The sequence below is a fragment of the Notolepis coatsorum genome (genome assembly GCF_963971535.1).
Source record: "Notolepis coatsorum genome assembly, chromosome: 17".
NCBI lineage: Eukaryota > Metazoa > Chordata > Actinopteri > Aulopiformes > Paralepididae > Notolepis > Notolepis coatsorum.
The window spans coordinates 32,882,951-32,899,548 of record NC_140181.1 but is presented as its reverse complement, the minus strand read 5'-3'; the positions used below and the strand labels follow the sequence as shown (position 1 = coordinate 32,899,548).

The 16,598-nt window shown below is 42.2% G+C and overlaps 1 protein-coding gene across 2 annotated transcripts in view; it reads left to right on the top strand.

Annotated features, from left to right (window-relative positions):
• hm13 (histocompatibility (minor) 13) overlaps window positions 1–16,598 on the top strand; it is a 39,342-nt gene that overhangs the window by 18,276 nt on the left and 4,468 nt on the right. For both annotated transcript variants that reach the window (XM_084334000.1, XM_084333999.1), the window contains 6 exons: window positions 1,586–1,711; window positions 6,347–6,404; window positions 6,622–6,705; window positions 7,087–7,123; window positions 7,720–7,822; window positions 10,335–10,420. In XM_084334000.1, the coding sequence (XP_084190126.1) occupies window positions 1,586–1,711; window positions 6,347–6,404; window positions 6,622–6,705; window positions 7,087–7,123; window positions 7,720–7,822; window positions 10,335–10,420 (494 nt within the window). The remainder of the gene's footprint in view (window positions 1–1,585; window positions 1,712–6,346; window positions 6,405–6,621; window positions 6,706–7,086; window positions 7,124–7,719; window positions 7,823–10,334; window positions 10,421–16,598) is intronic.

Here is a 16,598-nt window from a genome sequence, read left to right as displayed (position 1 = left end):
TGATTAATATTATGTTTTATGCTAATATTGTGAAGAGTAGAGACACTTATTAATGTTTTATGGTAATAATTTTTTTTTTTTTTTATCCACTTTTTCTCCCATTTTCTATATTTTCTCCCATCCCAATTTCGTATCATCCAATTCAACCCTCCCCTGTCACGAACGCTGTTTCTTGCCTCCCACAAGCCGGCTGCAATGTGGACTAAGTCATACATAGCACAAGTCCCCTCCGGTACTTGAGGTAACAGCAGTTGCATCTTTTCACCTGCGCAGCTCGATCTCTCAGTGGCGAGGAGTAACGCGTGGGAGGCTCACGCTGCCCCCGACACTTCCTGATTCTACTGCGCAGGCGCACCAACCGACCTGTAGGAGTCGCTGTCCACAACGCCCGATCCCCACCCATCAGTTTACCACCCCCTAATACGGCCAATGTGTATTAGTATGAACGACCAGCTAAACTGAAAGCAATGTGGAGCGCTGGGCTCGAACAGGCAAGCCCAGCGTCTCCGTCATTCGTGGTGAGTGCCTTGCCCACTACGCCACGTAGCCGCCCTATGGTAATAAATATTTTAAAGAGTAGAGACACGGTGTGATTATTACTATGATTGAAAATCTATTTAGACGAAGACATACAAAGAAGTAATTATCACAATTAGCGATTTATTTATGGCTGGTAAAAAATCTGTTTGGCTGGTAAAAAAAATCATATACTCGCCAGTTGGCTGGTAAGCCAAAAAGTTAGTTTCCTCCCCTGCTCCACATGTATCGTAGGAGGCATGTGGTAGTCTACACCCTCCCCAGACCAACAGAAGGCATGTGGTAGTCGTCTACACACCCTCCCCAGACCCACAGTAGGGCAGCATGTGGTAGTCTACACCCTCCCCAGACCAACAGTAGAGGCAGCGCAACGGCCACTGGAGCAAAAAGCTGGAATTACATGTTTATTCACAGAATTTACATGAATGCTTTCCACAGACGCGTCACAGCAGGACAGTCGTCCGTCTTTTAATCTATGCCTACATCTTTTGACACCAATGGCAGGTGCTGGCGCCCTGAAACCAGTCCCACCAAGCCTGATTGAACCATATCATATCAAAATCAAATGGGATCGGGACCTTTGTGAATCAAAATGCAATTGGGTAATCAGTGCAGATACCCAACCCTATGTGCCAGTGTATAGCATTGATAGTCAGTAGTATAGTCAGCGCTGCCCACTGGCATGCCTAAATCAAGTGGACCCATTATTGAAGGAACACACCAACATTATGGGAACTGCTCTTAACGTCTTCTCCAGAGTCAGACAAAAAGACTCCTCTCTTGTGTGTTCAGTAGAAGGCTATCCGGCTGGAAGCTAGCCTAGCTTAGCACAAATGACTGGAAGTGGATACGGACCACAAAAACTCTGGTAGAGGTGTTTTTGGCCAACAGCTAGGCTAGCGATCCGTATCCGCTTCCATTAAAATGGGCTAAGATAGGCTAGCTGCAGCCATGTTTATCCTGCTATGACACATCTGTGTAAAGGGATCATTGTATATAATTTCATAATGAATAAGTGTTTGAGTGTGTGTTTTCTGTTTCTCCTCAGCACTGGATAGCCAACAACCTGTTTGGTTTGGCCTTCGCTCTGAACGGCGTGGAGCTGTTGCATCTCAACAACGTCACCACTGGTTGCATCCTGCTGGGAGGACTGTTTGTCTACGATGTCTTCTGGGTGAGACACATGAGTCAAGTGTCCCTTTATTGATCCCCTCTGGGAAATTCAGGAACATCAACATACACGTATACACGCGGGGCGACAGTGGCTTGGGAGGTAGTGCAGTCATTTGGTAGTTGGAAGGTTCTGGGCAGCATGTCGAAGTGTCCTTGAGCAAGACACTTAACCCCTAATTGCTCCCGATGAGCAGGTTGGTGCCTTGCATGGTTACCTCTGCCATCGGTGTGTGAATGTGCGAGTGAATGTGAGGAAATACTATATAATAATATACATTTATATATAATATAAATAGCATTTATATATATAATATAAATGCTATATAAATACACTATTTACCATTTACACGTACACTAGGGCTGGAACTAACTATTTTATTGATTAGTCGATAAATCTAAACAATTAATTTAACAATTGATTCTATTTGCAATTGAATATTTCAAAATGTTTTACTAGTATCCTCAGGTCACATGGGTAGTTGCCTCTTTGACACTACATACTGAATACCCAGAGTAGGAGATGAGCCATGAAGTTTATTTATGTCTATAAATGTTGTGTAGTGTGGATGCCTACTGTACATACATGGTGAGTAACATACATGCCATTACTGCTTTTTATCTATTGACTCATTATAGCTACTTTTATTATCTTGAAAAAATATAACACCTGTCCATTACTATGAAATTGTTTATCATTACATACAATGTATACATGCCTGTAGCTAAATGCTGAAAAATGGAACAAACTCTACTTTTTAGCTTTAGATAAAAAAATATATAGAAAATTTAAACTACCAGCCGGAGAGATTTCTTACCGGCCAAAAATTTGAAATAGCTTTTAGTATATCTCCATGAGTTATTATATGTATTGTGTGTTATCTCTCCACTCCATGCTATGGTAGTGCTTGTGCCAGCACAGGAGATACAATTAAAATATATATATATATATTTTTTTTTAATATGTCTTCCTTTTTAATAGAATAGGCTCAGGAATCAGGATTGTTAAAACGAATGAGCCTAATCCATGTCCAAAAGAGTAGCCTATAGTATACACACAGGGAGAGAGAGGGGGGGAGAGAGAGAGAGATGTCTGTTACTATGCTTGAGTAGATTGTAATTAGCCAAAGTCTAATATACATTTATTTGTATCTTTGACGGTGAATAACACCATGCTAACATTGACACAGTGGAAAGAAGGAGCTCATTCAGCACCTTCTTGAGATCAAGTGTACTAAACAAAGGGCAGATGGGTTTTTGTAGATACAATACTGAATTTTGCCATCTGGACACATGCAATTTCAAATATGAATATAGAATATCAGACCTATAAATTACCTTATTATGGCCAAGTCATACGTCTATGGATCGCCCCGAATCTCCTCTTTCCAATGGCAGAGTTAAATCTGGATTTAGTACCACCAGGCGCCCCTTACAGGGCAGCAAAGACTGTATTAAATATACTGTAAGTACAGTTACTTTAGTATAATGTCCATAGCTCCGCCATTTATACCGGATTGCGACATGGATTTTTCCTAGACGTTCACAGAAAGGTAAAGAAACAATATACGTTGTATTTTATGGCAATACCACTGAGGTTTGTTCGACCCATGAGATATAAACAAAATGTTCACATCAATATTTGTAAAAGAGAAGTGGTTGTACTATGTTTTTATGCGGCTGGTGTGAGCTGGGTAGTGTAGTTTTACGAAATTTAGAAGTCCATCGAAAGCCCTGGGTCTCCTCTTTCTTAGGACTACAACAATTTATGCGGCTGGTGTGAGCTGGGTAGTGTAGTTTTACGAAAATTTAGAAGTCCATCGAAAGCCCTGGGTCTCCTCTTTCTTAGGACTACAACAATTTCATGACTGCGTCATGTCATCGCGTCTAAATCATCTGGTTTCCGGTGCAATGTGCGGAGATTTTTATAAGCTCATATTTCGCTAACCACACTTAAAATCATTGGTAAACAAACGTAGTGCTGAAATTATACAGTTTGACTGCTGTTTTTATAGGGTTAGAGTCTTTACTCTTGGCTACTTTTGAAAAAGAAACACAACATCACTTGATCTATTTGTGACGTGAAATAAATCTGATGCCCATGATCTGTGATAAAAAAAATTAAGGATTTTACAATATTTTTGCTAATGAAGTGAAATATTTATCATCAACTATGCAGTTTGTTTTTATAGTGTAACGTTTGGCTACAAATCATTGAGCATACAGAGAGAGAGAGAGAGAGGAAGGTGGGGTCAGTGTATCGGGCTCAGCCCCTCCCTTTTCTCACTGTTACGGCTGGAGTTCACGTCAAGTTATCAAATGCGAGCGAAATGCGCACCGGCGAGTCCTGGTTCTAGGCAGAATCATGAACAGTGGTTTAAGACAGGGCTCGAGACTAACGATGTCCCGGGGACGATCAAATATTGATTTGGGACGAACAGAAATCATTGCCGGGACACAAACGGGACGAAGAGGATTTTTTTTTGCACATATTGCTGTCAAACGGTGCGTGTCTCGTGCCGACTTAGTTGACAGAGAGACGGCAACATTATCATGTGGGGTTCACTGAAGTCTAAACGTTGCGTGATTTGCCGAATCCAATGACTATCTCCGCCGTCCCAACGCAGCGATACGCTAATCCAGCATCAAGCTCCCGCCCACCATTCTGATCAGCAAACCACAGGTCGCGCTGCAGCAGCCCCAAATTTATCTCGACATCGAAAAAGAAAGAGGTTAAAAAATGCCAGGAACTGATGATACTTGCTGTGTGCGTGAGCATAATCCTTTGGACATGAACTGACGGTACGTTTTTATTGATATATCATTGGGATCCCCCTCCGAAATTGGTCAACACGTCACCATGCATTTTGGCCGGAGCTTAAAAAAGCACGGTGGACGCGCGGTGGACACCTTACGTCTGTGTTTATAATGATTGAATGGTAAAACGGATTATATTGAAACATAGTGCGAGCACTAACAACAACTATTCACACAATTTAAAACGGCCCATATTTATTATAGTTGACAGTCGCACGAGACCACTATACAAGAACCGCGAAAATATCAGAATGTTATATAAAAATTAAAATAAACGCTATACTGGCATCCTCTCAGTGAAGAGAGCACCGCAAATATGCTGCGCTATTTGAAGAGGATAAACACAGCAGAAGAAGATGGAGAACAGACACACACTGACCAACAGGGAACTGCATCCAACAATACAACCCCTGACTAACGTAAGGACACATTTAAATAACAGAAGTGTAATGTTATCCGCAACGCCCCAACCCTGGACACCTTCAAAACTGCTCTAAAAACACACCTCTTGACCAAGGCTTTTCCCCATCAGTTAGTTTAGATTAGATTAGGTCCATTATCCATTATCCCTAACCTTCCCTCATCCCCTTTTTCCCCCCTATTTCCCTAGCCCTGTTTTTTGTCCTGATTGTGAAGCGACCTTGGGTTCTATGAAAGGCGCTATATAAATTTGATCTATTATTATTATTGGAACTGCATATTATCGACACGTTCTAGTTATAGCTGCTTATTATCTTTGTGCTTACAATAATCAAAAGGTACGGTACACAGTTGGTCTCACCCTCTGTGCCATTATCAGCACAAAATATGTCCCCATATGATCAAATTGACGTTGATATATTATATATATAAAAAATAAATTGGGACGGTTTACATTCACTTTGGGACGGTTAAAACTATTTCGGGACGGTTCTGGGACGGTGGTGAAAAAAGTTAGTCTGGAGCCCTGGTTTAAGAGAAGTTATTTATATTTTTAACGTGATTCATTGCACACTAGTTCGATTACACATTGTGCACCACAATGTACAAGTACAATACAAGTAACAATACGATGCGTCGGTCATGAATATGCAAATCGACAAAATGTCATAGTCAATGACGTCAACAGACACTAAAAACACATGCACACTAAAACATAGTGCACACAGTCTAGGATACACACATGCAATGTAAATAAAAGCCCCCCTTATCAGACATACTGGACCCCTATGATCAGACACGTCCACTGCGCTCCCATTCCCACCATCCCTATGAGAATATATGACACAAAAATTATACTTTTCTTCGAATGCACCTCTACTCAAAATCCCATATGTTTATTATAATGTATCAAAGTTATAATGTATAAAATGTATTATGTAAATCATAATGTATCAAACAGCTCCTCAAACGCTTCCCTCTCTTAGGAGCTTTTAGAAATGTCCAGGTGGCTGCTGGTTGGACAAGAGATAAAACACTGAAACGGATCATCCCCACACATTTCCAAGACAACATGATTACACCTCATCTTAACCGATATACGGCTCTACAGTGACCTTTTCTCCAACGAGCCCGTGTGTTCCTGAACAAGACATGTAGGAGCAAATGAGAGACATTTCAGAGCATGATCTGTGAAAATAATTATAGTACCCATCCTTAATGCTCTTATTTCACTGTGCTATCCAACATGGGTTTATATTCAGGAGAATATGATGACATGGGTTTATATTTAGGAGAATATTATGACGGAAGAACAGTGCTGAAGAAGATCCATCTACTGTATCTTCTAATTCTATACTGCTATCTATCTATTCTAATTCTATACTGCTAACTTTGTTACCAGGTGTTCGGAACCAACGTCATGGTAACAGTCGCCAAGTCCTTTGAAGCACCTATTAAATGTAAGTAGATGGACTGGGTTTGTGAGAGGGGGAGTGGGGAGGGGAGGGGAGAGAGAGAGAGAGAGAGAGAGATGTAACTTGTCATTAACAGTGTGTTAGATCTGATGTTTGTATCTTGTCGGTTCTTACAGTGGAAACATGGTATGACATATAATGTTATTAAGCAACAGTCATGTAGCAGAACTCTGGGGCTAACATGGCCACCATGTCTCTGTAGTGGTGTTCCCTCAGGACCTGCTTGAGAGAGGCCTGGACGCCAAGAACTTTGCCATGCTGGGACTAGGAGACATAGTCATTCCAGGTAATTATAAAGGTTGACTCCGTGTTGCAGAAATACAGTGGGTTTAAACTCATGAAAGGCCTTAATAAAAAGTCTAAATATGATTTTGATGGGTCTTTCAAATGTATTGGATTAAGAAGTAACTTCTATGCGGTAACTTCTCTATCGCTTTGAGTGACAGTGACCCACAATCTGACTATGCTAAACACTGGAAAATGCCATTTATAAGACGGGGGACCTTTAAAGTCTTAAATGTAATTTGTTGAAACCTGCAGGTACCCTGCCTTATCACTTTTAGTGTTTTTTATCCTGTTGTATTTGGGGCATGTCTCAGGCTGGAGGAGTCACTGGTGTTTTATAGATCAATAAATCATTTCAACCAATCAATCGTGTGTTTTCCAGGAATCTTCATCGCCCTGCTGCTGCGTTTTGACGTCAGGTGAGACTTCCTGTTCTCCGCCCTCTCCCCTCCCTTGATCCAGAGCCATAGAGTTGGACATGGACAGCACATAGCTGCCTCCTCTCTAGAATTAACGGGTATTAGCCAGAGCCATAGATGCAGTGTTTGTCCAGGTTGCAAGCAACATGGTTAATGCTAGATAGGACGGAGTCATCTGGTATTTCATTGGGGGTCGTCAGTTTTTGGCCAAGCTGCAAAGTCACAAGTCATCATCATTTTAACCTTTATAAGTTGTTTATAAACCAACCTTGACCCTAAACCTTAACCACTCCGACTACCTGAACATTTTCAATAAATGTATAAATGTTCTTCCGGGTCGTCTGACACACCCACTCAGAGACACACCCACTTCCAGAGACACTGCCACTCAGACACACCCACTCACAGAGACACACCCATTCATAGGAACACACCCACTCACAGAGACACACCCACTCATAGGAACACGCCCACTCCCAGAGACCCACCCACTCTGAGACGCACCCACTCTGAGTGTCATGCTCTTTCCATTGAGCTACACAGCACCACAACTTGACTCTCTCTCTTCCCCTCTCTCTATCTCTCTCTCTCCCCAGCCTAAACAAGAACAGCAGGACATATTTCTACTCCAGCTTCCTGGCTTATATCTTTGGACTGGGCCTTACCATCTTCGTCATGCATACCTTCAAACACGCACAGGTAGGGGAGGGGGAGCGTATGGATTTATGGGATAGACATATACAGGTTTTGATGCGATTGCTTTACCTCAGTAATCATGGCAGCTCTACCTACCAACACAATTGTCAGTGTTCGCTCTTGGGAAGCCGGTGGGGTATGAGTACCTGTTTTTGAGACTTCACATGTGTCGTCGGAGGCATGTGGTGGTTTCCACCCTCCCCAGACCAATAGAAGAGACATGTGGTAGTCTACACCCTCCCCAGACCAATAGAAGATACATGTGGTAGTCTATACTCTCCCCAGACCAATAGAAGAGACATGTGGTAGTCTACATCCTCCCCAGACCAATAGAAGAGACATGTGGTAGTCTACACCCTCCCCAGACCAATAGAAGAGACATGTGGTAGTCTACACCCTCCCCAGACCAATAGAAGAGACATGTGGTAGTCTACACCCTCCCCAGACCAATAGAAGAGACATGTGGTAGTCTACACCGTCCCCAGACCAATAGAAGAGACATGTGGTAGTCTACACCCTCCCCAGACCAATAGAAGAGACATGTGGTAGTCTACATCCTCCCCAGACCAACAGAAGAGACATGTGGTAGTCTACACCCTCCCCAGACCAATAGAAGAGACATGTGGTAGTCTACATCCTCCCCAGACCAACAGAAGAGACATGTGTTAGTCTACACCCTCCCCAGACCAATAGAAGAGACATGTGGTAGTCTACATCCTCCCCAGACCAATAGAAGAGACATGTGGTAGTCTACATCCTCCCCAGACCAATAGAAGAGACATGTGGTAGTCTACACCGTCCCCAGACCAATAGAAGAGACATGTGGTAGTCTACATCCTCCCCAGACCAATAGAAGAGACATGTGGTAGTCTACATCCTCCCCACATCCTCCCCAGACCAATAGAAGAGACATGTGACCCTAACCCTATTAAAACAACAGTCAAAGTGTATATTTTTAGCACTACATTTGTTTAGCAATGATTTTAAGTGTTATTAGCTAAATATGAGCTTATAAAAATCTCTGTGCATCAGAAACCGGATGATTTAGACACGAGGACAGGAAGCCGTTATGAAATCGTTGTAAGTAAGAGGAGACCCAGGGCTTTCGTCTAAATTTCATAAAACTACACTACCCAGCTCAATCCAGCCGCAGACATAGGAAGGCTAACAATTTTTGTCTTACAAATATTGACGTGAATGTCGTGTTTATATCTCACAGTCACGGGTCGAACAAACCTCAACGTTATTTCCATAAAATACAACGTATATTGTTCCTTTCTGTGAATGTCTAGGAAAAAAACCACGTCGCAATCGGGCAAAAAAATGGTGGTGGTACTAAATCCAGAATTAACTATGTCCCCAGTGGAAAACATTGTACAAAATAAAATATATATACATCAATATAATATATATACATCAATATATATACATCATCTGTTTTTATCTAAGTAGTGCTGTCAATAGATAAAAAAAAATTACTAATTAATCTCACAATTTTCTGTAATTAATCTAGATTAAAAATCGCATTTTTCTACTTAAGACCGAAGCTTGTAACAGATATTTACTTGAGTAAAATCATGGAATTAATGTAAAATCAACACAAAGAAACTATATTTAGATTCAAAGACTATTTTAATAGCTTTCTTTGAATACAGTTTCTCTCCTGTGAAATACAAATGTTCAACAAAACCATCAACATTGACTCAGCTAGACCGCTTTCTTATATCCGCGGCGCTAACAGAAATAAAAACAACCCAGGCCTATGTTAAAGTCCAGATTGGCTTAGAGGACGATCATGTCTTGTATGAACTACCAGTAATATAAATCATATTAACAAAAATGTGTTCCATCTTCATGTCGGATGATTTTCAAAAAGGTGCATGAGTCAATGCAAAAAAAGAACAAGCAAAATACTGCTGAAAGTTCAGAATGTTGAAAAATGTTCACTCCATAGATTAATCTAGATAATTTCTTTTTAACACTTTAAATAATTTTAATTAATCTCCAGAGTTAAAGCATTAATTTTGACAGCCCTACTAATAAGATAACATTTTCAGTAGGGCTGACCTTCGAATTTTCTTTTGGAATTCGAAGCTTCGGGGCAGAGATTCTTGAGATTAAAAATAAATAAATAAAAGATCTATAAACATTTATTTATTTATGTTGTGGGACTTTACTTTGTTCAACTTCGTCAGCCAATCCAATCCAATGATGTGCAATACCATCCGGGAGACGATAGGCGGCGGTATTTGCCCTTTTGCGAGCTCAGACCCGTTCCCAACGATAACATCAGGTTGGATGGATGAAAATGAATGGATATCGCTAATAAAAGAAATAACGATTAAAACCCGACTATACTCGTGATTGGCACGGAAGCGATGGCGAGTTAACCCGACTATACTCGTGGTTGGCACTGAATGGGTTAAGCTGCTAAACCCAGTATGGTTTACTATGACCCTTGTGGACAATAACAGTTTTATCCATCCTGCTAAATGATGTGTGTGTTCCTGTCCAGCCTGCCCTGCTGTATCTGGTTCCACTCTGCATTGGCTTTCCTGTGCTCGTAGCCTTGATCAAAGGAGAAGTCACAGAGTTGTTCAGGTAAGATTCAAGAGTTTATTCATCACATACATACCAGGGCAATGGGCATACAGTGAAATGCGGTTGGCCATGCCCGCTACGATTGTGCAATAGGCAGTGGATTAGCGCTGGACATCATTTGAAATATTCATTCAATGAGTAATTAAACTCATTTGCAGTGTTGTTGAGTTGTTACATTCATAAATGTATTTTCAACAACTTCGGGATGAGTTTGACATTTAATGTTTAGGTCATATAGAATGTGTCTGAGTCGGTATGAAATTGAATGACGTGATATAAAGTCGCCTGGACCAAAGTTCATCTCACTGTTACCAGCTGCGATATGTCGCTAGTGCATTATGTAAACAGCCAGGGACCGACATGGTGAGCGATGACAATCATCTTCCTCCCATGACTTCACCCCAGTTCAACCCCCCCCCCCCCCCAACTCTACAGCCAGTAAGCATGTCTGTCTGTCTGTCTGTCTGTCTGTCTGTCTCTCTCTCTCTCTCTCTCTCTCTCTCTCTCTCTCTCTCTCTCTCTCTCTCTCTCTCTCTCTCTCTCTCTCACTGCCTTTTTGTCTGTGAGACAACCCCTCATTCTGTAAATACAATGCAAAACACAAGAAAAGGCCATTTTCACAAATGTCCCCTTTTAAGTTCAGTGTGTTTGCAACTATCTAAATTAGTTTAAGGTCCTGACTGCACAGGGGCAGGTTGTTGACATGTGCTTTAAAACTAGACTGTCTGCAAAATCCAGGGTCTGCAGCACCCACCTCACCCATACTATCACCCACTCCAGGGTCTGCAGCACCCACCTCACCCATACTATCACCCACTCCAGGGTCTGCAGCACCCACCTCACCCATACTATCACCCACTCCAGGGTCTGCAGCACCCACCTCACCCATACTATCACCCACTCCAGGGTCTGCAGCACCCACCTCACCCATACTATCACCCACTCCAGGGTCTGCAGCACCCACCTCACCCATACTATCACCCACTCCAGGGTCTGCAGCACCCACCTCATCCCTACTACCACCCAAACTCCTCCAGATGACCAACATTAGTCACGTGTACATAATTTATTATTGTTTTCAAACTGTTCATGGAGACCGATGCTCAAAGCAGGTTTGAGGACATTCACTCGCTTCCTGAGAAGGCCGGCCTGGCTGCTGCTTCTGCCATCCCATTGGCGCCTACAACACTATAGCTGTATATGATTGGACAAGGCTGTCATGGCCACTCCCACCCTTTCCTCTCCTCTTCCCCTCCTGTCTCATCCTCTCACTCTCATCCCTCCATCACTGGTCTTTGCAGTTGTTCATCAACGGGACTCTTTACTAACTAGTAACATTAGAGGATAAGCTACTAGTCTCTCTCTCTCCGTCTCTCTCTGTGTTTCTCTCGGTCTCTCTCTCTGTCTCACTCTCCGACTTTCTCTTTCTTTCTCTCCATTTTTGTTCTTCCCTTTTCCGTTCCCCACTCTGCACTCTTCTCTCTGCCCCCCCCACACCCCCCCACCCCGGTCCATTAGCTATGAGTCATCAGAGGAAATCCTTCCTAGCTCTCCTAGATTGACTTCCTATCCGACTGTCAGCGGCTCTCCCGCCAGCCTGGCTAGCTCCATGGATACCGTCTCTATGGCAACAGGCTCCTCCCCTCGTCGCCGTCGGTTACAGCCCACCTCCATGTAGCGGTCCTTGCCCCTCCCACTCCCCTCTATTTCACCTGGGCAGGTAATGGCCCACTCTATCTATCTGTCTGTCTGTCTGAAATAGCAATCCCTATTGAAATCCTTATCTCTATTTTTTCATCTACATTTCATTGAGCTGTAATTTTTATTCAGTGTCCTCTGATGACATCACTGGTGGCCATATTCAAACTAATTGACTCAATAACTGTCAAACTAAACGAATGAGCAAAGCTGTTTAGAAATTTTGGACGTGTGAGATTATGTGCAAAATAAACGGGTTGTTTTTTGGTGAAGTGCCCCTTTTAACACATTGGGTGCCATGCAGTATGCCCATCTTTACCACTCTCTGCCAGTGCTGTAAGCCTATGGAGTGGCTCACCTTCTTTGCAGGGCTATAACTTTTTAAATATTATAGCTATATCGACATTACTATGGCCCATTCAACATCGGGTATCTATCGTTCCGGATGTGGGAACGTTATATTTTTCCATTCATACATTGTCGTGTTAGTACCGTCGTGAATATAAGTATGTTTTTAGACTGTATAGCAGTAATTCCTAGAACGTGCGCTATAGGCCCGACGCTTATTATACATTATCGATTGGCGTTTCGTCCCTATACACGCTATATTAAACATTTCAAATGCATATGATCGCTATACATTATGCTCCATCATGCGTGAAGGAAAGGGGGGGGGGGGTCGTTTATGATTCCTTGATTGTCACTAACGGCTTTCTTTAGTAAGACACCATACGTTGATCGGACAGATTGCAATGAAATAAATGGACAATCGAGCTGGAAATAACATTAGATTCCTCTTACCTCTGGCCGATGCGTCTGGAGAAACGTCGATCGGCTAGATCCAATTTCCGTTTGTATGACGCAATAAATGCCGAAAGCATATTGATTCTTGCGTCTCGAAAGCGATCCAATGCACTCGAGGTGTGTATATTGATCCACGTAACAACATATCTCTGGCGGAGCTTTTTCCCCGATGCACCAAGCGCCACTTCCGGTTTAGAGTAGAGTGTAACTTGCCCGAAATCCACCAGGCGGCGGTATTGAGGCGTTGTAATATCAGACAGGGTCCAGCTGGCTCCCGGAGGCTTCCTGGATTAATTATGAATGCCAATAGCGAACAAAAGAATAATAACGATCATAAAAACGAGTTTACTCGTTGTTGGCACTCAACGCATGGCGGCCAATACTATTGGCAATTAATGTGTTATGGCACTTATTATTCTCTTTGGGTGTGCTGTGGAATAAGTTTCAGTGTTTGTCAGGGCTGGTACAGACTGAAGCTTGGCCCCATTGATTAGTTTGTGGCTAACCAGCCGGAGCGCCATGTCTCTAGTACATAGGTGTCAAACTCACGGCCCGCGGGCCAAATCCGGCCCGCCACGTCATTTGATGTGGCCCCCCAAGAGTTTTTTTTTTTTTTTTTTACATTAATATTGGGTTAAAAAATACCAGTGTTAAAATAATTGTGGGTTAATGCGTTAATAAAGCTTTAACTTTGACAGCCTTAGTTATTACACATTCTTACACATACATGTATGTTGAACATCTGAGGTAACAAAGGAAAAAAGCCAAAAGCACTTACTCCTCAGACATTCTTTGACAATTTTACAGCCCAAAATACAAAAACGATCCAGGCGGAATAGGTAACAAAGGGTTGAAGAAATATTGTCTGAACTGTCAGATGCAAACTGGCTGTGTGACATAACCGAGCATCTCGCTCAATTGAATAAGAAGCTGTAGGGACGCAAACAAGTCCCACCCAAAACTTGACCAATATAGTTGTGAACTGAGACAACCCTTATTTTGTTATTTTTGAGTACAGTTACAGTTGTGTGTTCATGCAGACACATAATAGCAATTTCATTACGAATTGAAAATGGGGGACCCTGATGTAAACAAGTCGAAAGTCTTTCTCTGGTCTGCATCCCCTTAACAATTGTGTGTATTGAGCTGTACTGTACTGTACCCATTCTGCAATCTGTTAATTAAAGTTAATTAAACTATCTTCCATTAGTTGGATGTATGGCCTCTGCAAGGTTGTGTGCAGCCATTTGTTTTTGTAACATCTGCTACATCTGTCCCACGTGTTCTTTGCAGCTCACAGTTGTTAGTTCTGCCCCTCTTGACTGTGACAAAAAGGTTTTGAACAAACTTAATGTCATAGCTTGTATTTGATGATATTCTTCTTTGTTATTTACTTGAATGGTTTGATCATTGATTGGTGGAGTAATATGGGGTTCTGATAAACTTAAATTATTTGTTAAAATAACATAAGCTAACATATATTTTTACATTTATGCAAATGAATATGCAATATGTATAACTTGAATAAGTAATAAATACAGAAACACCATGTTTAACAATATGTAAATGTGTAGCTACATTTATTTTACATTACATTAACATTTATACGGTCTTTGGCCCTTTGAGGGCAACCATAATGCTGATGTGGCCCTCTGTGAAAATGAGTTTGACACCCCTGCTCTAGTATGAAGAACAGCAAAGGACTCTTGCCTACAACATAATCAGTACCTAGGGAACATGGCTATGGGTCCACAAATTCTGAACTTACCCTTGCTGCAGACAGATTTTGATTGGGGCACCTGTTTTTGATTTGACAAACCACATAGAACTTCTCTTTCTCTTGTGTGAGAGAGTCAGTTAACACTTTGGCTGCCATGGGTTAAATTAATGATATACCATAGATTGCCAGCGCTATTTGTCTATGGAGAACGTCCCCTTCTTTGCAGGGCTATAACTTTTTAAATTCTATTGCTACATTGCCATTATTAGGGCCCATTCAAAGTCCTATATGTATTGTTCATTGTGTAGCAACGTTAAACTTTTTCATTCACATATTCATAGTAAAGTATGGTCTAATGTATAAGTATGTTTTCATCTCTTTCTGCAACTTTCTCCAGAACGTGATATATAGCCCCAAATGCATTATATTGATGATGAAATACAGTTTGATGGCAATCAGCGCGATATAAAAAATTCCAACTAGACGTACTTCTAGAAGTTACTACACGTCATCTGATGTTGACCGGATGGGCGAGGGGGCGTTTATAATTCCGTGGGCAGCGTTATACCAATCATCTAATGTGGGTCAAATGTTGATAAAAGCAGTTAGTATCGAAGATGGTAACGTTACACGCTGAAACTCACCCCAGTCTCCGCGCGCCGTTGGGCGATCATCGTCGAGTAGAAATTTTATCATTATGGGATATATTATTACCCGGTCCATCTCCAGCTTGTATAATGGTATATACGTCCAAATCATGTTGTTTATCGAGTTATTGGCAATCGATCGCTATGTAGAGTGACGAGCTAGAGTGCCGGAACCTATCCCGAGTGGCCGGAAGCAATAGGGCCGACCAGCAAAACCTCTACTGCGCTTCCTGTTAAGCAGTTGCGCCGATCGGCCACCAGATGGCGCTCCTGAACCGCCAGAGAGCTCAGTGGGTCCTGCTGGTGAATCTCAGGCCAGCGGAGGGGGAATATGAATCCGATTCCAGATTTTTGAAATATTGATATAAGGACGCTGTACAGCGTCCCCCGGCAACTTTAGCATCGCCAGCAAAGACGTTGTAAATCGTTTTTAGGCAGTCAAAGTGTTAATGCAAATTACTGAGCTCTGATTCAGAACACATACCTATGCTATATTGGGTCAAATTGGAGCAAAAATTAACTACAGCTGAGTGGACCACACACATTGACAGTGTTGTGAAGAAGGCACGACAACGCCTCTACTTCCTCAGGCGCCTAAGGAAGTTCCAAGTCAGTCAGAAGATCCTTAGGAACTTCTACTCATGTACAATAGAGAGCATCCTGACCGGCAACATCACCTCCTGGTTTGGGAATAGCACTGCACAAGACCGTAGCAGACTACAAAGAGTGACACGTTCAGCCGAACGCACAATTAGAGGGGGGCTTCCCACCCTCCAGAACATTTACAACAAGCGGTGCAAGGGGAAGGCTAAGAGAATTATTAAGGACTCGAGCCACCCGAACAACTGCCTCTTTGAACTGCTGCCGTCAGGCAAGCGATACCGGAGTCTTAAGGCGAGCACAGAAAGACTCAGAAGGAGCTTCTATCCCCAGACCATCAGGCTGCTAAACGAACAATAATCGCTAAACGAACAATAATCACTATGCAACAACCATCAAATGCACACAGCACACACACCCACACGCACACACTCACTCAAACAAACAACACACTGCAGCACCCACTCTCCACACTTTAGATCACACAAACACACTTACACTTTATATTTATTGATAAAGGATTTGCACTACAACTCGTACACCTACTGTGAATTGTACCTAAACTGCACCTCGTCCATTTATGTCTTGCACTATATAGTATTGTATATTAGTACACTGCACAGTATTGTATATTGTATGGTAACTACGTCTACGAACATTGTACATATGTCTAAACTGAACACTGTGACCTCTTTTTTTACTTCTAATT